The following is a 20,497-nucleotide window of genomic DNA, read 5'->3' as shown; positions in this document are numbered from 1 at the left end:
TTCGCGCCGTTCTATTAGCAAGGCTTATGAGAAAAAGATCGGCGCAAATAAAGGCACAATGTGGGTGAGCCATAAAATATAAGAAAGGCCCTTGACTCGTTAGGTATCGCAAGGCATAAATACTAACAAATGCGTGTTTAGGGCGTTTGCTTCATCGCACGCACAAGAAAACACACTTCTTATTGCTTCTCCCGCTTGTTCGAGAAGGCAGTTAGAGAATTTGGCGCAACGTTAAGCGTTCCGCTCTTTTGCAGGTCCTTACGGTAAAGCGAAAGGCACAGTTCAAGTATGAAAATAAACGTAACACTGAACAGTCACCGGAGCTAACACATCTAAGAACACACACGCACACACATACCAGCGCTTCCTTAAATAAACAACCATTGCAGTATGCTAACGTCTTCGAGACGCTCTACAACAAGAGGAGGTTGGGCCTCAGGTATTCCACAACCTCAAAATATACACCGCCACTCCGGCTATGTGCAGCTTGTCTAAAAGCTTTTACACGCAGTGCGGCAAAACGCTGAATGATGCCACTGAGCCGTATACATAGCACGCGGAAGCGGCTTATAACTCTTTATGAAACTGGCAGCTGCAGTGTAATAGCAGTGTAACGTTCTATTTTCACTCCTTGCTTGGCCGACAAGCAACATCAACTACTTGCATGCATATAGCACCGATTCTTTGATATTAAAAAAAAAAAAAAAAAAGGAAGGCAGGAACTGAAGGACTGGGTCCTAGGTCAACGAATAGAAACCTGGTTTAATACTGTCGGTAGGCAGTCAACTGTGCAAGAATGGGCTGGTGGAGGATTCCGGCAAAACAATGCATTCGAGGTGCAAGAAATACGCAGGTAACGAACAAGCAATCACTGCGCGCAGCAGCGACAGGTGACAGCAATGAATCCCTGTGCGTGTTATAAAACAGGATTCTCCTTTGTTTCCTCGCGTGCTGTGAACAACTTAACGTACTGGTAATTTCCGCCGATGCAGTCGTCAATGAGCTTCACAACTACTCCGCGTAGGGAAACACGGGTACGCCTGTTTTCGTATAATACGCCACAGAAGATGAACGACCTACATCTGGCGTCAAGGGGGGTGTTGAAGGGTCCCCGGAATCTCCTCCCTGTCTTCGTCTTCAAAACAACTGGGGTATGTGAGCCGCCTTACGGGCGACGTCGTTGCCGAAAACGAACGGAAATTTAATTGTGCAGTGTTTAAATCTCTCCAGTCCCTAACTCGGTATTATTTTATAGCCAGATTTCATTCGCTTTGCTCATTCGAGAGCACCTCCACGCTCCCCAAATCTGTGGCTAAGGCAACTCTATTCTCACTGCACCTTGAGCATCAGCGCTAGTTATTTGACCGCTCCCTTCCACCCCCCCCCCTCTTCCCCCCTCCCCTCCAGTCTCCCAATCATTGCACTATTGGGTGATTCAGCAGCCATAAGAGAGGGAATGAACCTTACTTTTGCGCTTCGCAGGCTCTTAAGACAATCTCGAAGGGAGGCTAGGACTATTTAAGACCCGACTTGGCAAGCTGGTCCGAAAGGGGCACTTTGGGCTGACAAATCATTTCAACCGCCACCAGCAGTACGGACACCTTCGTCTGGTAAAAAATGCGTCGACAGTTTCTGTGGCTTTTAAACGACTGAAGCGGGCATTTTCGGACACTTCACGCGTAGAAACTGAAAACCCGCTAGCGCGTCAACTAAGGCGATATGCATCAGCGAAACCGACATCTCGGCACTGGAGCAGCGTTGAACGCGTGCCAGAAGGGAACGATATCTCGAATGGCATATTTCTTAAAATAATGCGCTAAAATAAAGTGACATTAATTCGAACGCATGGAAGTGAACTGATTGGGTAAAAAACTGACATTTGACTAGCTCTGATAAGCAAAAAAAAAAAAAAAAAAACACCAAACAAAGGTAACGCCAAAGTCCACGAAGAGGTCGCCTCATCATGGTAGCCTTCCTCTATCTAGTGATCATATAGGGGGCACTCAAAACAGGGGGCACACAAAACGCCACAAAGAGGCACGTTGTTGAATTTGCGGTGAGGCGAGAGGTTCCCACGACTAACACGACTAAATAGTCGACTGCGCCCACCTGCAAGAAAAAGAAAAAAACAAGATTTCACTACCTTCGCACTTCGCACTGATTCTAAGAGCATTGGCTCGGCTGCCGATGTATTTTTGCCTCAGACATTGGTGGAAAGTTGCTCGGTCATGAGCAACCCGGCGGTATTTCCAAGAACAGTATTCGGCGACAACATTGCATGTAATGCCCAAAAGAGTCGTCACACTTTCTTGATTTCCCGTGGCTTGTGGCTTGCAAGCCGATCGTTATTATAAAGGCTGCAGGCAGCCTCGTGTTCAGAGTCGACTAGCAGTTTGACTTAACGCTTCGTCCTTCTGATCTGTGCTGTCGGAGTGACCGTGCACGAGAGTCGACGTCCGGCGGCGAGCAGTCCCGGCAGGCGGGCGCTGCTCAGAGGGCGTACTTGGACTCGTAGTAGAGCGGCTGGGGCAGCGCGGACGTGGGTGCACCAGGGCTGAGGCTTCCCAGGCCGGAGAGTTGCGGGGCCGAGAAGGGGCCCGCCGAGAAGACCTTGCGCTCGCACGGGCTGCTTCCGCTGTGGGAGAACCGCATGCCTGCACAAGACAAGAAGCAGGGCGCTTGTTAGCGCTTGCCAAATGGAGCTCCTGTGACCATAGTGTACGGTCTACCTGTCGAAACGCCGCCAGCAATAGGCGTTTTGACTGACAAAGGCCCAGGCAGTGAAGAAGGCAAACATAATTGTTAGAAGAGCATTATAAAACGAACGAGTGAACAATCATAAAACACTTGTGGAGGAAGAGCCGAGTTGACCAGCTGATAGCGGATCTAGTGCATACAATGCAGCGAAAAAGAAAAAAAAAATGCAGCGAAAAAAAAAAAAGCTTAATTGCTTCTCAGCCCCGGCCATGCAGCCTGAAATTTGAAGATGCAGCTAGCACTCTTGTGAAGGGTTTCCGCAGTGCATACTATCGTCTCGTGCTGCATACCTAGACGGCGTGGAAATTCAGTTTTCTGTTTGTTTCTTTATTGGTTCGTTCGTTGTATCGCATAAGTCTATCGCATGTGTACAGTAAAATTGAGAGCCGACAGTGTGCAAGGCGACTGTGTCGGCTTACGGGCATCGATATCGTGCCCGTAGAGAAGCTCCGACTCCAAGCAACCGCTGCCAGTCTTGTGAGCAGCAACCGCTGCCTGTATTGGGAGCGAGAATGATATGACGTGCTTCTGTAGTCGGTATTGTCCCTTTCTATACATATCTACACAGTCCTCGAGCTGACGAGCTCGGTTTTACCTCGATGATACGTATGGTTGTATCTTGTTTTACGGCACGAATTCCATTTTCGATTAGGAGCGACTTTGGACGGCTGGCAGTAGGTACGAAAATGTACGCTGTGAATGCGTTTTTAGCAAATTGAAAAGAGAGGCTATTCTTCGTCACGGGAAAGAAAGCAAAAGAATAACAAAATAGAATAAAAAATGGCAGCTAATCTCCGGTTCGTTTAACTAAATTTCAATTTGTACGCCTTTCTTTCGTTGAAAAGCACTGCAAAATGCGCGACAGTTAACTCGTTCGCGTTAGAGTACGCTCCACCTGCATTCGTTGAGGGAGTTGAAGCGTGCACGTCGTCTGAGACTAATCACGTTGTCTCCGCGCAGCTTAAAAAAAAAAAAAAAAATAAAAAATGATGGTGCGTCACTGATACCTCTGCGTACAGCTGCACACCAGATGGTATACAAAAGAAGAAGAAAAAAGTAAATACAGGTGTCGCCAAACCGGCGGATTTCGCACATAAACATGCGTCGACACCGATTTTAGGGCGCGTCACCCTTCTAAAGGGTATACGCTGCATCGCCATTCACTTCAAGCCAATGGCAGCCTGTCCTTTTAGGTAAGACGTTGCGGTTTTGAGTCACCCGGCTAAAGTATTTTCAAGTCTGTGTTTTTTTTTTTTCTGATAAATGCATATCCTACTGTCGGGCAAGCGTCAACGTAGCAAGAAGTAACCATAGATTGAGTTTTTGGTGAGAGCAATAATTGGACAGAGTTCTTCCATGTCACATGAACTGGACTGCGGGTATCACGAGCGAACATTCCAAACAAACTTTTGCTAAGTCCCTCGCAGTTTCAGTTCGATGGATTTCAGCTATCTGAAACGCCAAGTTTAGCGAACATTAGGAAAGCAACGATGTATTGGTTTCGGTTCAAGTTGCGCCATTTCGGCCTACGTGCAGCAGTTTTCGTGCGCGAACCTTCGGACCTTCGAAAACATATCCGCTTGCTTCGCGAGCTTGTTGTTTCGGTCAGTGTTCTTTGAACCACAGATATGTAGCGGTTTTATCAGAACCTTCATTACGTCGTGTCCAAAAACATTATTGGAGATTACTTTTGGGTGTGTTCATGGATTAAAATACTTTCATCGGCCACCGCGGAGTGATGACGTTGAGTCTCCCGAAATCAAGGAGTACGGGCGTATTTTTGTTTCGGTGGGCTTCATTAGGGGCTATGTTTTTGCCCCTAAAGTTATTTATTCACAAAACCCCCAAACCAAATAAAAGCAAAAATGAAATTTTCTAGTAAGGACGCCCTTTCGTGCACTTTTAATTAAGGTTCTCAGGCCGGAGTTCGTTTTAGTGATCGTAATTGACTGCAAGCGTACGTATACAAAGAAAGACAGCACCCTCGTTACGGCAAAAACAAGAGGGCAAGGATTACAAATATGCGAAAATATTCAATACACGCTAATTTAATATAGACTAATGCACGAAAGAGTCGCATAATTTTCGATCCTTTTGAATGCATATTTATATTGTAGTGACACTGCGTTCCCTTCAAGCTTCACCCACTTCACTTTTCCGTCACCCTGACATCACGACGCTCTGTGTACAACTGTCCTGGACTACAAGTGGCCGCCATGCGAGTAGAGGGCGAGAATTTGATCAATTTGTTTGTTTTATTTTTCTTACGCTTTTTTTTTTTTTTTTCACGGAGAGTCAGCACAATTTCTTTAATCATTGTGCTTTTGGGTTAAAATTTGCAGATCGACTGCTCAGCAACTTTATTCTTGTCAGTTTGCTACCAGAGGCATACATAGGCCCGTGGCAGCAAGTGCGGTGGCCCGTCGGGCGCATCTACTGCGTAGTTGAAAAAAAGTTCATCCTTGTTTGGATCTAGTACTAAAACACTTGCCATGCAGCTCTAGAACGCGGGGGTAATTATTATTCGTGACAGTCCTTTCCCTTTGCGGGTATTAATGATAGTGACGATATGATGTAGTCGCTATGACACAAAGGAATGAAAACATATCCCCCCTCTCCCAATAAAATATAGGCCACCATCATTAACCATCATGCATGAGGCATGCATGGCCAATCCAATGGGCGATCGAAGCGCTCCGAATCCACGAAGGAGCAAGATGTCTATAGGAGGATGTGAATCCAAATCACCCATCGAAACAGATGTCCGCTTTCGTAGAAAAAAAATATATATCGCTCCGGATCGCCGACTGAAATTCGCCATTAGACCCCCCTCAGGTGGAGCAAGCCACTCCTGAAGTGATGCGATGGATAATTGGGTGGGAGAGAGTCTTGGAGGCTTTGAGGGCAGTCCCACAGCACGTGCACGGTGTCGGGGTATCCACAACAGTAAGGGGGAGGGTGGGATATCCGGCGATATAATGGAGGATATAAGGGGTGGGAAAACTATGCGTCTGGGCTTGTCGGACAAGGCAGGAATTTCGACGGGAAAGGAACTTGGCAGGGGATGATAGAAGGCAAGCTCTTGGAGGATCTTATGGCGCCTATCTCGTTCTTGGTGGGCTTTGTCGGAAGGGGGGGGGGGGGGGGGGTGATAGTGGGTGGGCCAAATTTGCGCCAATCTCCCGAAAAAGCTGCGGCATGGGAGAGCTGATCAGCCAACTCGTTGCCCGGCTTCCATCATGACTTGGGACCCAGTCTAGAGTATAGGTCATGCCCTGGTAAATGGCTAAATGAACCAAGAGTTGATGGAGGATGTGAGGGGGGAGCGCGTGGTCAAAAAAGGCACGAAGGGCGTCTTGGCGGTCGGTGATTATGATGTGTTGGAGAAGAGTGGTACGGCAGAGTTTGCCAAGGTCTGAGTCTCGAGCGATAAGTAGGTGGGAACACGTGAGAAGTGGGTGACAATAGGGAGCTGTCTTGGGGCTATAACAGCCACCGTACGTTGCTGCGTCTCGACATGGTATGAACTGTCTGTATAGGTAATCTGTCGGGTCGAAGTAGCGGTAGCGGTGTGTACAGATGCGAGCCTTACTGCGGCGAGTATGGTTTACTTGGTGCATGTTGCGGGTGGCAGAGTTGTCCATGGAGATGGTTTTGGTGGAATTGGGGACAGGTCGTTGATGTTGTAGTGAAGGGAGCTAAAAATCTATCTGCCATGATGCGTTGGCGGGGCGTGGTTGTTGTGCTAGGAGGTGCATGTAGATTCTTGAGTCCAGGGGTGTGTGCAGGGCGGTTTTTTTTTTTAAAGCTTTGAGAGCGGGGTGTAGCGGGGCACCCCGAGAGCCAGGTGTGTGGCGGGGCGCACGAGTCTGTTCAGTTTTTGGGTTGGGGTAAGTATATATGTATGGGAGAACATACATGACTCTTGTGCAAAGGTAGGGTTCTATGAGGCGGCGTATGTCATGCTCCTTGAGGTCCTGACGTCTGTGTATCATACGTCCGATTATGTAAGTAGAGTGAGAATTCGTTGGCTTGTGTTATGTCACATTCGGTGGCTTTGTCATCCTCCGTAAGGTCGAAACCGAGTACTTTGATTATTCGCTGATCGGGGAGGGGTGTGTCGCGTATGGTGCGGCGGATAAGGTCGCGATCGGCTTGCGCTCGGGCTCGGTGAGGGCGATTAGCGACAACGACATATTCGGATTTAGTAGGAGAATGGGTTAGCCCTATACCTGATGAAAGAAGTTGACAACAATATCAATGCCTTGTTGAAGGGTGGATGAAATAGTGTCGGGGTTGCTTGTGGAAGTCCAGAGGGTTACGTCGTCTGCGTAAAGCCCAAAAGAGGGCGATGGCACCCGTTCGAGAAGGGGTCTTCATCTCCCTTCATCTTTCATCTTGCACGAAAGATGAAGGGAGAGAGAACAGAGCCTTAGGAAACACCGCTAGAGGGTATCCAGAAGGGTTGAAGGTAGTTTGGCTGCTCAATAGTGCAGTGACGGGCCGTGAGAAAATTTTGGATATTAGTGTACAGGCGAGAGCTGCAGGTTATATGTTTGAGTTCTTCATGGATGACAGAATGGTAGATGGAGTTCAAAGCTTTTTGAAAGCCGAGACTTACAATGTAGCGGAATTCATGTCTGCTGGAGTATTGATATATATTTTGCTGAATACGGAACTTCGTGTCTTGCGTGCAGACATGAGCTCAAAATCGAGTCATGGTCCAATGAAGGGCATCAGGTTGATCTGTAAGACAATTAAGACAACCGAGGACCATCTTCTCCATAAGATTGCCTACACATGACGCGAGAGAGTTGGGTCGAAGGTAGTCTAGAGCTGATTTTTTTTCTTCTTTTTTTTCTTTTTTTTATTTTATTTTTTTTTTTTGCCGGGCTTCGGAATGGGTGGGAACTATGCGAGAAATTAACCTCTCCCTGGGGAGGATCCCTGTTCGACGTAGTTCCTTTATGTGGCCGAATAAGACTTCTAGTGCAGTGTAAGAAAGATTACAGAGGCGGCCATATGCTATGCCGTCGGGGTCAGGGGTCGTTCTTTGTAAGCCACGCTCAGCCATGCTGAAATCCGCATCGATTGAAAGGCCAGTGGGATTACTTTTAAAGCGGGAGACTCGCTCGAACATGCCAACATTCTGACTAGGGCCATGACGAAGACCAGTCTACGCTGACGCATTGGCGCAAGCGTGGCGCTTCCACCCACGTTCTATTAGCGCTCTGTTTCTGTTCTTGTTCCCTGGCGAAAGCAAACTTCCTGGTAAACTGTTGGCGCAGGCTCTCGGTCGCTCTCATTTAGTTCGGTATGCGTTTTTTTTTTTAGTCTATTTCTTCTTTGTATTTCAGCGACGACGTTACCGACAGCTCTTGGTTTATTGAACGGTGTGTTTCAAGCACTTCTGCGTGCGCCCCGGGAGCTCAGTAACTGCGGTGCCCTAATGCTAAACAAGCGATTTCAGGATTTAACTGGGACAGCAGCTGCCGCATTTCGAGGGGTGAAACGCAGAACCAAACCACGAAACGACGGGCCTCATAGCGCGTGGTAGTTTTGGAGCCTTCAAAAAAGTTTATCGTTTTTATTCCGTTTAGGTCAGAAAATATTGCAGTGAGAGAAAAAAAAATATCTGAGAAACTAAGCTGCGGCTTCATTAAACAGTTAAGCGATAGCCGTCATTACTTCCAAATCTGACGCGGCAAGTGGGGCTCATACAACCCAGAAATGCATTTAGGCAAATAAACGGGAGTTTCCCCGAACAATGTTTGGTCATCCATCAGAGCATCCATCAAACAGCTGGCTTAAACGGTTTCACACGATGAACACGCCGGATTTGCGGTGTAACATGATACGCACCGTTCGTCACGTCATGCCCAGTAACGCCGTCGGGCTATCTACCAACCGCAAAGAGCGCAAATCAGTGCCGCAGAATCACGGCGATGCGCGCGTGGTCCGCGGCTCAATGTTGCCATGAGTTACTTCGTGGTAGCCACCATCAAAATGTAGTTCTCAAGGCCGTTGCTCGCACCCAGCTTCGTTTTCGCTGTTCAGACTTTCATACAGGCGTACTATTAGGAGTGCCCATAAAATGGCAGGGAGGTGCAAAAGCCGTATCGTCGCGTCGTCAGTACAGCTACGCAGTTAATTCACTCTTCCAGGCGCCGCTGTATGTTTGAATCCGAAATATAATTTATATATATATATATATATATATATATATATATATATATATATATATATATATATATATATATATATCCCTTTGTTGCATTATAAAAGATGACGTGTGCAAAGTGCGAATTTTGGTGGTTTTCTGTCTTTGTGCATTCCGAAAACCACAAGAAAAATATTTTGCTCCTTTCAAAGTGTTTATTTCATAAGATATAGAATGTTCACTACAGTGGACATCATGCACCCGAGCTCCGAGGGCGGAAGTTCAGACTAGTGTTTTTTTAGTCAGCAGTCAAGGTTTGCTGCTCCACACAGGAATCTTGAGTACAACATGCTAGATGAGGTGTTACTCTGCCTTATTAAACAGAGCCTTGCATCACTAACACACACGTACACCTTGCACCTTTCGCAGAGATGCGCGGTTTTGCTCTTGCGGTTGCTGATCTCACGTCATTGAGCAGTATACATATGCCAGCTGACAGCGAAAATGACATAGACAACATGCACATCATTGCAACCAGTGCTTGATTTCACAGGTGGCCTTAGGTTCACTGCGGCAGAAGCTGCTTGCAGATCCACGAAAAGATCGGCTTCATTAGCTGTGGCCATTTATTCGGCTTTTATCAGCCCTGTCCTATCTATTGCTTGAAATAACAAAGTTGGATGGTGCACTCTGCTGTGAGACGGTAGTAAAAGAGCCATGCATTGACAACCGCGAAGTGTTTGAGAAAAGAACGTCAAACATTTCGTCGACTTCGGTATCGGATGACGATTTCTTGTTGCAGCCCGCTGCATTATATTCATAACACAAAGTAAAAAAAAAAAAAAAAAAAAAAAAAAAAAAAAAAAAAAAGCAGACACCAGAAACCATGCATGTGATGTTATAAGTGACAGAGCACGGAAGATGCTTTCATGGGATCGTATTCCGAGTTTGCATCGTTATTGAAAGTGTTGCTGTCTGCCTTGCCTCGAGTCTTCTGATTGGAGGAAACGCCGGAACAGGTTGTTGCCACTACTTTCAGTTCTGGCGTTTCCACCGATCAGATGACTCGAGGTCGCGAAGATAACAACACTTTCGATAACGACGCAAACTTGTCCGTTCAGGATGCACTCATTATTGAAACTACGTTTTCAAAACTTGGTGGTGCCGCGGCGCCAATCTAGAGTGGTAGAAACAAAGATTTTTTGTCCACTGTGTTACCAGCATGCAACAATATATATATATATATATATATATATATATATATATATATATATATATATATATATATATATATATATATATATATATATATATATATATATATATATATATATATATATATATATATATATATATATATATATATATATATACTTTGTCTGCCTAACTAACAGATCAAGACCACCATCATATTAGTTCTGTAATGACAAAGACCAAATAATAATTATTTCACTTATTTACTGCGTGAGGAAGCTTTAACAATAAAAAATGCCCACCAATGTTCTCGAATACATGTTTTCGCATGACGATGCCTCCGCACACAGAGCTTCCAACCGTTAGAAACTGGTCAATATCAAATTCGAAATGCAGCACATTATGCCTTAATCGCCCAATTTAGCTCGAAGCGGCTATCAGTTTCCGAACCTTAACACGTGTTTTTGTACGGGAAGATATAGCTGCTGCAAGCGAGTGGTTTGATGCTCAGCTACGATATATTTTTTTTTTTTTTTTGGTAGTGCCTGCGGAAGTTGAGGAACTGGCCTAAAAGATAGATGCGCCTCCGAGGAGATAATGTTGATCATCTGGCAAGTTTCATTCGTGTGTTGTTAATTTTTCTTTTTACAGCGATTTCAACGCCGTAAAAAAAATCTATACTACAAAGAAAGCCCGCGAAATACAAAAAAAAAAGAAAACAGAATTACATGATCAGCGCATTCGTGCACCACAGTTGTGCTGTTTTCAGGCCTGTGCCTAAAGCCGATAAAGCGGCCTTCTGTCAATAACGTCGATCCAGCCAGAATAGTTTGTTTCGTTCGTGCGTGCATGTTTACTAATGCTCGAATCCGAACGTAATCCTAGCAAAAGTGACATGTTTTCGCCTACACATCTTGTATAGGGTATACGCGGCACTTGTGTGGATGCAATTAGTTCAAGAGTTGCCAGCGTGTTTGCCCCGGTACTCAGCATCGCTCGATACGCGCGGGTTTCCGTGTATATTTACATACGGCCTTTGCATGACCTCTCTGTGTGAGTTTACGCGACAACTCGCATGTATCAACAAACCGAGTGCAGAGTGATATAACGGTTCTCTTGTACCATGGTCGAGCCAAACAATATATCGCCGCACCCAAAGAGCGCTCCGCGGCAGCGCTAGCTCTCTAAACAAACGCACACAAAACAGGGGAAAACTTTATTTTTCCGCGCCGTAACTTCCCCTTCCCTTTTCGATTCGCACATCTTCCGTACAGCCTCGGGCAGGGTTCGGGAAATGCGCCGATACGCAACCAGAGGGAGCTCCGCAGTTCGAGCGCTTGCGAGCAAAGTTTTTGCACCGTAGTGCGCGAGCAAGCAATGTTCACTTGGGTGGCTGAACGTTAGTGGAGTATAGCTAGCACTAGTTCAGTGACAACACAGCCGCGTTTACTCGCTCGGACGGCCGTATAGAACGGAAGCTTATACATCCAAAAAGCAGGACGAAAACGCAGTTTTCTAACCTTACGAGCACGGAATAATAACAAAATAAAAAGAAATCTTGGGGTACACTTTAGCTTCTCCTTTGTTTTTCTCCCCTAACATGGCAGGCTTGGCTACCAGTTGACAGGCTAGTTGGATTCGGTGCCCTCGCCCAGGACATACAAAGGTCTCTCTCTCTCTCTCTACTATTCCTCTTGCGGATCCTCGTTCGTGTGCAGGCACTTTACCACTAGTTTAATCGCTAATCTCTTACTCTGTGCCTGCGCTATCTCACAAATACTAATTCGCATATGATGTCAAAGACCCACGGGCATATATATAAAGCCCCGCCCAAGCCAGCCGTATAAGAACTGGCCTGCAGATCATAGAGGTGTGCCTGACTTGGGATGCGAGGCTCATGGAGTGCTCGATTCCCCTCAGCCTCCCATCTGAATTGAGAAGCCCGAGTTTGCTTCAGAAACCTGCCTAATCTGCGATGTCACGTGGTTGCGTGACGTCGCACAACCGTTCGACCAATAACTAACTACCCGGCCATACAAGCCTAACAACTATACTCCCTACTAGTGCCATGCCCATGGTTTTTCGCTCACAAAGCTGACACCGACAGCTTCGACGCCAGATTTTCTGGGGAACGGGCATTTACCACTCCCCAAACTACTCGTGGAAATGGGAGCGGGACGGCTATGAGGGATGTTGTGGTGAGGGGCTTCCGATTCAATTCGGCAGCCTGGGGATCTTTAGCGTGCGCTGGCATCACGTGGCACCAGGCTGTGCATTGCGTTTCGCCCCAGTCAAAAATGCAATCCTCTTGGAAGGTATCATGTCCCGCGACCATGCGTTCAGCAGCCGACATGGGACGAAAAAATATAATCGAACCTCAGGCTCTCTCAAACACATAGAATAGCCACTATAATATCCCGTAATAGGTATCGTACGAAGCGTCCCGATGTTGCAGCAATGGGGAAATAATTACTCATTAGCACATACATTAGCTTTCGTGGTCTGAAGTTAGCCGCAAGAATAGAGTGAAGCCCTCGCGCGTGGCTGCAAGCTTCTCCATTCCTATTGTTGTCACGGTTCACTAGTCTCTTAATGGTCAGTAATTAATGCATAGAGCTGGGCTTTTTTTTTTCCTTTACTATCTCACCTTTCCATCGACTTCATTAACCGATGCAGCATATCAATAAGCTATGGTACCATTTTCGTTATTTGCGCTGGCTCCCGCTTCCTCTCTGTTCCCCGCACGTTTTCAGAATATGAAAAGAACGTCACGTGGCATGCGTAACAGCGTCGCGGCAGTCAAATAACGAGAGAAAGAAGATGGCTACACAGTATGAAAGAGCACTGAACTAGGGTCTGACGAAGACAAGTCCGCTTGTCGAAACGTTGGCTCGGCTTGCGAGCTGAGACTCCCCCTCAACCCTTGTTCAATGCTCTTTCATCGAGTCAAAGAAGTTATTCTCATTTTGCCATGATTAACCGCCTGGTTAGAGAACTTGGGGCAAGAATCTGTAGACTACGGTGTACAGTTGTGGTTTTCAATTGTTTGGGCGTTTAGAGATGCCATCGAATAATAAGAGGGCGACAAAAGAAGAGGCAGTAATGTCAGCGTGCATAGCGCAGAAGAGGAAGAACTTTTTTGCGCATTAGTGAGGAATATAAACTCTGTGTAAACAAGCGGCATGCGCTGAAGGAGGAGATAAAGTTGATAGTTATTTAGCATTAGCCGCAGGGGTTTTCAAAATTACTCAGAAGGAAAAGAGACTCCCGTCTACGCGAGTTTAAAACAGCGGTTCATCTACCGCGGGAAGGCCAAAATGGTAATTTCTTATTTGTCATAGCCGGTGTTGGGCCAAAGGCGTGAATTTTGCAGCATAATCATAACTGCACTGCGATGCTCTCCAGTCTGTTCAGAGCATTTTTCACTTCTTTAGTAAATTCAACGCAAGCGTATATTTGATGTTAGGCTCGTATGGCCACCAGCAAAACATTTCTTTGAGGAGAAGTATATATTGCTACGATTGTATCTATAGGCGCCAATACTATAACATCGTGTCACGTCGCCACTTGTCCTTCGTGTGAATGAGTGAGGGAATAAACTTTCACAGGAGAATATATCTAAAATAAAGTGCTTTTACTACTACTACTACTATATCAGATATAAACCGCTAGTTGGTTGAACAACTCTATGGCGTTGGCGAATAGCCCAAGTTTATTTTTTCTCCTTTTCTGTGTATTTACCGCTCACAGCTACAAGGAACGCACTGTTACTTTACAGCCGCAGTTTAAATCGCTTCATTGGCTAGGACTAAACGCTAGGACTGAACGCTATGTTTAAATCTGCACACGACCGATAAAGTTTGCTGCGCCCACGAGAAAAAGACTGCAGAGCTCACATCAGACTTGCTATTTTGCCCTATGCAGCCATTTCCGCCCGTAGAAGGAAACCGCCAGCGAAATCTATCGGTCTCCGCAATGTGCGGGAAAAAAGCTTTACGGAGCAAACTGGCTTTTCTTTTTTCTTTTTTTGACGCCTTATTTGTTCACCGATTCGGATCCATCCTATAGCATACACGCGAAGGATGACGAACGGCCCGTCGTCACATTGGCGGGAACTGGGAGGACACAGGTGATTAGGGCGGAATTTACGGCTCCTAGACACCGTGTTGCGCTCCGGGCGCGCAGCGGAAGTTGCGACAGTCGCGTCCCCGACCCTCCGGAGGGCGCGTGGGGCCCTGACCCAGCCGAGCTGTCTGGGAGCTTCTCGCCTTCTCAGTGCGCCACTTGGCTTTGTGCATTTCTGTGCCCGCGTGCGTTCCGTCCTTGATCCGGTGAAAGAAAAACACGGAGCCTCGTAGCGGGTCGAGCCCACACACAGGCAGTCGTATTGTCTTAGCTGGAGACACCCGGCCGCCTCTTCCTGTTCCTCGGCGAGGCCTGTCAGGCGGCCGCTGGTGCGCCTTCGCCCGGGCGGCTCCCGGCCATTACTGTCAGCGGCCGAGGGCCAGCCACCGAGGGCATCGGCCAGCTATTCTCAGTGTTCGCGCGGACAAAACGAGCCAACAACGGGTTTCCTCTGTGCCTATGGTGCAGGCCGTGTGCACAGTATTCTCAATAGAGTCGGCGCCGATCGAATACGAAAAGATGGACGCCCGGTGCAGCCGCTCTGCATGCGACGCACCCATAACACGGACGCCGGACGGATGTGCGCTGTTCAGCTGTCTACGCATGAGGCAGAATGAAGCAACGCTGGCACTTCAGCCGAGTCACATCAGTCTATACGCGTGGATGTCGCGTTGTATAAAATAGAGCTTGTCCCCGCGTCCCGAAAAAAATATATATATTCTCAAACACTGTCGTAACGGAAGGTTTGGTTTGGTTAAAGGGGGTTAACTTCCCAAAGCGCCGGCTATGAGAGACGCTGTAGTGGAGGGCATCGGAAATTTCGACCTCCGTGGGTTCTTCAACGTTCACTGACGTCGCACAGCCTACGGGCGCCTTGTTTTCGCCTTCATCTTTTGAAAAGCGGTCGCCGTGGCCGAAATTCACGCACTCTTGGGTGCAGCAGTCTAGCACCCTAACCACTGCGATAGAAAGGGATGAAGGCGCGGCCGAACATTCGTGGAACTTACATGCTACACGAAGCGCGTCCTCTTCTTCCAGCACGCTACCAGTGCGAGATCGAGACAGATGAAGCTGCGAGACAGATGAAGCTTTGATGATACGAGCTCTCGGCTCATTGTGTGCGATTTTTTGCCATGTGTTGTAGTGAAGAACGAAGCCTTGATAAGCTAGCGAATGTAGAAAGGAAATGAAGTTCTGTAAAGCCAGCTCTGTAAAGTCAGTGTAATGGCGGTTCTGTGAAAACATCTCTTGGTCAAGTACAGTGCGGGGTCAAGTGATTGTTTTTGGATGAAACTACAATCCAATAAAGTCGCAAGACCCGCCTTTCTTTAGCAGGTGATATAATTCAACATACATACTAAAGGATTCGCTATACGAGAAAGGTAATCAAGTAAAACTTGTTGTCCTTGTGGTTCCTTGTGAGCGTGTTCTGCTGCATTGAACTTGTTACCGAAAAATGTGCATCAAACAAGCACAGCAACCACGTTCGTTGGTAAAATCGCCGTAACGGATATTCATCTCAGAATATTAGGCACCGGCGAATTTAACGCATCACCGACGAGCGGCGCAATCCCAAGATCATGCTGAAATGAAATGCACATCTTCTTGTGCCACATACCCTGATAAGGCGGCTAGAGCTGTTAAGAGAACTGGCTGCGGCCCATGGACCTGATTTATTCACGACCTTCACGCAACTACACTGGGTGCTCTGCTCCTAGTGGAATGATTTTTCGTGAAGCTTTGGATTTTTCGTCGGGGCTATTTGCATTAGTACCAACTTCCAATCGACGCGTTCCTAGTGCGTAAAGGCGGCGTCTGTGACACGCACTAGCAGAGCAGATTCAAAGGGCGGCTCTCTATTGCTGCATGCATGGGTATCAGATGTTTCAAGACAGCCCGCCACTAATATTTAAAAATCGCCGAGTCTACACATATGTGGCAGAGAAGATTTTGTTTATAGCTCGGAATAATAATAATAATAATAATAATAATAATAATAATAATAATAATAATAATAATAATAATAATAATAATAATAATAATAATAATAATAATAATAATAATAATAATAACATAGCAGAACCGTTTCGAAAGCAGCAAGATGTAAGGCACCGAGGGGCCATCGAAAAGGCAGACGGCGTATGACGAAGTCAGGCGTGCGCAGCGGCATTCCCTAAGTTGAGTGCTCGCGCCTGGCTACACTTATCGCCACAAGGTGGAGGGAGGGAGAGGAGATGAGGGACTCAGTAGGTGGAAATGGCCATGGAATGAGAATTACCGAGCGCAAGTTGCAGAGGGCGATGTTTGGGACCACCGAGGTCACAAATCATCTGCCTCGGGAGGAGGAGGAGGAGGAGCAGGAGGACGAGAAGGAAATATATATCCGGGCAGCAAGACGTTGGTTTGGTTTGGTTTGTAGGGTTTAACGTCCCAAAGCAACTCAGGGTATGAAAGGCGCGCCCGTAGTGGAGGACTCCAGAAATTTCCACCACCTGGGGTTCTTTAACGTGCACTCACATCGCACAGCACACGGATGGCACTCCGTTTCGCCTTCATTGAAACGCACCCGCTGGTGGTCGGGTTCAAACCCGGGTATTCCGGCACAGTAGTCGGGCACCACCCGTTGGTTCACCACCACTGCAGCACCACGGCGGGGATCAAGACGTTGAGTTTGAGGCTTGTTTATGTCTTGACCGCGATGGAAGTGACGGGTGGTCGACCTTCATATCTGTTTTCATTGTTTTGGTGTTGTTGTGCTACCCTTGTAATGGGGTTTGCAGTAGGAAAGAAGAGTGAAGGAATGTTTGTCCGGGACGGAATTTCGACGGGAAGACGAAAGAATGCGGGACTCACACCTGGAGAGAAATTGTCCGCTCTTGTTGGGTTTAATTTGTGTGTATGGAAACCAAAAATTAATTTCAGTCGTAATTGCAATTTGTAATGTAATGTCATTAGTTTTTGTAGCAACAATCGGTGATGTAAGTTAATACCTTTTAGTTACATACTTGCGATTTTTTAAAGTAATTTGTAATGTAATTTAATTCCTTTTAAAAGTAATATTGTCATGTATAATATGTACTAAAGAAAAAAAAAAACTCTTTCCTATTGGTTTCATTGTTTTCGATGGCCGTTGGCTTCTTTCATATGCACTTCGTGACGAGCCCCTCCTTTTCCCTATATTCGGTGTTTCTATATACCAGGTGTTTCAAGGAAGCCGGCCACAATTTTTGTTTTTTAACAAAGGGTTTTTGGGATACGAAGACGGCTTCAGTGGCGTAGTCGTACCAGTGTCGGCGAACATCGGAAAACAGGGGAATTATTTTAACTTGGAACTTAGTTAATTAATTGCTGATAATTATTGCTTAACTATTACAGTTAATCAAATACCGGAGCCTCAGGCTTCTTTACTGGGTTTTGAACCCGACATTGTCGCAATGCCCAGACACATAACTGAGCGCAAATATTTTAGAACTTGTCCCAACCGGCTATATGCAGTTGGTCGTTAGACGCTAAATTACCAGAGCACGGAAAGATGGGTGTTTTGCTAAAGCAAATCATTCTTCCCTCAGACATGTTGGGCGTCACTGCTGTTTGAACAGTGTATGGCCCAATATTCACCCGCCCGATTATCAACATACCGGCTGCCATGCAACATATCTAAAACATGTGTTTGCCAAGTTCATTGCCTAGTATTTGCGATTTAAAATCCAGAAGTGACGTGTGGGCTTGGAGGGACACTGCAACGGAGGGCGACGGATTAATTTAAACCACCTAGGATTCTTTAGCGTGCGCTGACATCGCACAACTCACGGGTGCTTACGCGTGTCGCCTACATCTAAATTCTGCAGCCGCGGCCAAAGCGGCCTTGGCAACAGCAGCAGAACGCCAAAGTCAGTAAGCCTTCGCTGCGGGTCGTTTTAATTTCTTAGACGCGTTTCCGTTTGGAAGGTAGTCGATCGTGACTGAAGACTGTAACCTTCCAGGCGTACACTGAAGCTCTCAGAACCCGCGTACTCCGAACAATAATCTGACGATTAACTTCTTATTCACGTTCAACCTCGTCAGCTCAGTGATATTCTTAGCGATCATTTCATAGGGCTTAGGCTGTGAAATAAAAATGGAAACATGAGTGCTATCGAACTACAAATGAGCAGTTGGTAACTAACCTTATCCGCCTACATCGTACAAAATGACGTGTCTTTGCATTTAATGAGGCTAGCGATGATGCTGTATGTGACATGCCTCATTGATACCTGACTATATCACTCTCGCCTAAATGCATTAACCATCAGTAGTGTATCAAAGAAACCGAGTGAAATAGTACCTGAACTCAAATTTAGCACACACACACACACAAAAAAAAAAAAAGAGAAATAGGTAACGGAAATTTCTCAAGGATAAAAAGGAAATATGGAAGATGAAAGGGTTCCCGCACTTTTTAGCTTCGACCCGGAGCTAACTTCGACACCGACTGATCAGGAACTGAACAGGAAAATCTTGCTGTGAGCAAGCTCAGTCACTTCCCGAGACTTGCGATTGTGTTCGAATGACTAATTTTGGAGAGTAGTAAAATATTCTGCGTAAAAACTCGGCAGCCCTTCTGAGCAACTCGCGTCAAGGTTTAGAAGAGAATGGTGAATTTCGCGCGATGGAATTGGCGACGGCATTAACCGCGGAATCTGCTATGCGGCTGGTCTGTAAGGGAAACTAAATATTAATGTCAGGCGGTGGTGCCCCTGAAGTCTGGCAAATAGTGTGCGCACAAGCGATTGAAAAGACGCGAACTCTTGGCTAGCCGTTTTTGTATTTAGGCGACATTTGACATGATATTATGTACGCCTGTCAGCTCACCTCTCATACAAGACACAAAACGTACTTTGCTGAGAAAATAAGTTTGGGAATTTTTCTACGTTGTTTAGCAAAATAGCGCGAAAAAAAAAAGGGGGGGGGGGAAGGCAAAAGACGGAAAAAAGCCTTTGGTGTTCCACTGGTGTCTTGACTTCGTCAGTTGACATCGCTTTTTGCTTTCTTTTATGTTACGGCACTTCGATAAGTTCAGATAAACAGGCTTAGATTACGCTGGCTATTTTGCTCCGGGTTACGGGCGCCAGCTGTGTGTCTAGCGGTATCTAACTTGTATTGTATACCTTCGACCAAAGCGTACAATGACGTGGCGTATGACCGTGGAGTCTACAGCGACCTGCGCAGAGCCAGTGGCAAGTAGCACCATTTTCAGAGTAAATATTAGGGCGAATTACACCGGCAGTGTAGTAGTGAGAGGTACTCATTATTATTGAACCAAAGGAAAGAAAAGCAAAGAGCAAAAAGAAAGGGATATGGCCTCCACGCCTCGGAAAGGGAATCTTCCTAAACTATACAATGTCTGAGAGAGAGCTTGTAGGTATGCACACTTAGCGCAGGAAAATATAAAGAATATAATCAAGGGCCGATGTGAGTTAACTGTCTGGTGCAAAGAAGGGTATTTTATGCGACAGTGTATACAGGTTGTTTGATCAAAACGGCATCGCCGTCGCCGTATAACCCAAAATTAAGAAAAAACGTGTCAGGAAAAATTTGCAATTTAATAAATTTGTCGCCAAAGGAGTTCGAACTCAGGTCCTCTGCATGACAGCGTGTTAGAAGGGCACCTATAGTGAACGCGTTGTGGTAAGCATGGCTCATTTACGTGTCCTTGGGATGTATACTGACGGTACAGTAACAATAATTCTAAATGTTTTAGTAATTTAAATGAGAAAAAAAATTAAAAATATCGCCCAAAGCAAAAACGGTGTTAAATGCGCTATCGCGTCTACTCATAATGCGAACCTTAAGCGTCTTCCTGTTATTTTTTTTTTTGTGTAATTACTACAGAGTTGATCTCAGCAGTACTGCCGCTGTTGAGGTTTTCATTTGATTGTGTACTATAGCGCTGCGGTCATGCGCAGCCCGTCCAGGTAGACTTTACGGAGTGAGAGGAAAGACCGTCATTGAACAAACTTGAAAACAGCGCAGAAATGTTTGCGGGGTAATTTGTGCTTGGAAAAATAAAGAAGAGAACACGACGGTTTGTTCGAATCAATTGTGTACATAGTGTCATCAGCCCTCTCGGAGCGAATAGAAAACCTGCCTTCGACAGGTAGCAAATTTGTGTCAACACAGGTGTACTCCTCGGCGTTCATGACCCTCCTCAAAATATTTTAATAAATTTACGTGGTCGGCCATAAAGATAACTGGGGGCATGTTCACTGTACTGTCTGTACA

The 20,497-nt window shown here is 46.2% G+C and overlaps 1 protein-coding gene across 1 annotated transcript in view; it reads right to left on the bottom strand.

The window, feature by feature from the left end:
• Positions 1 to 1,946: 1,946 nt before the first annotated feature.
• Positions 1,947 to 20,497, bottom strand: part of LOC146205645 (forkhead box protein F1-like) — an 81,119-nt gene continuing 62,568 nt past the window's right edge. Inside the window, exon 2 of the mRNA XM_084590316.1 lies at positions 1,947 to 2,654. Within this exon, the coding sequence (XP_084446442.1) occupies positions 2,491 to 2,654 (164 nt within the window). The 3' untranslated portion in view covers positions 1,947 to 2,490. The remainder of the gene's footprint in view (positions 2,655 to 20,497) is intronic.

This window comes from Amblyomma maculatum, chromosome 1 (genome assembly GCF_055883805.1).
Source record: "Amblyomma maculatum isolate TAMU_Amacu chromosome 1, ASM5588380v1, whole genome shotgun sequence".
Taxonomy (NCBI): domain Eukaryota; kingdom Metazoa; phylum Arthropoda; class Arachnida; order Ixodida; family Ixodidae; genus Amblyomma; species Amblyomma maculatum.
This window is presented reverse-complemented; position numbering and strand designations above follow the sequence as displayed.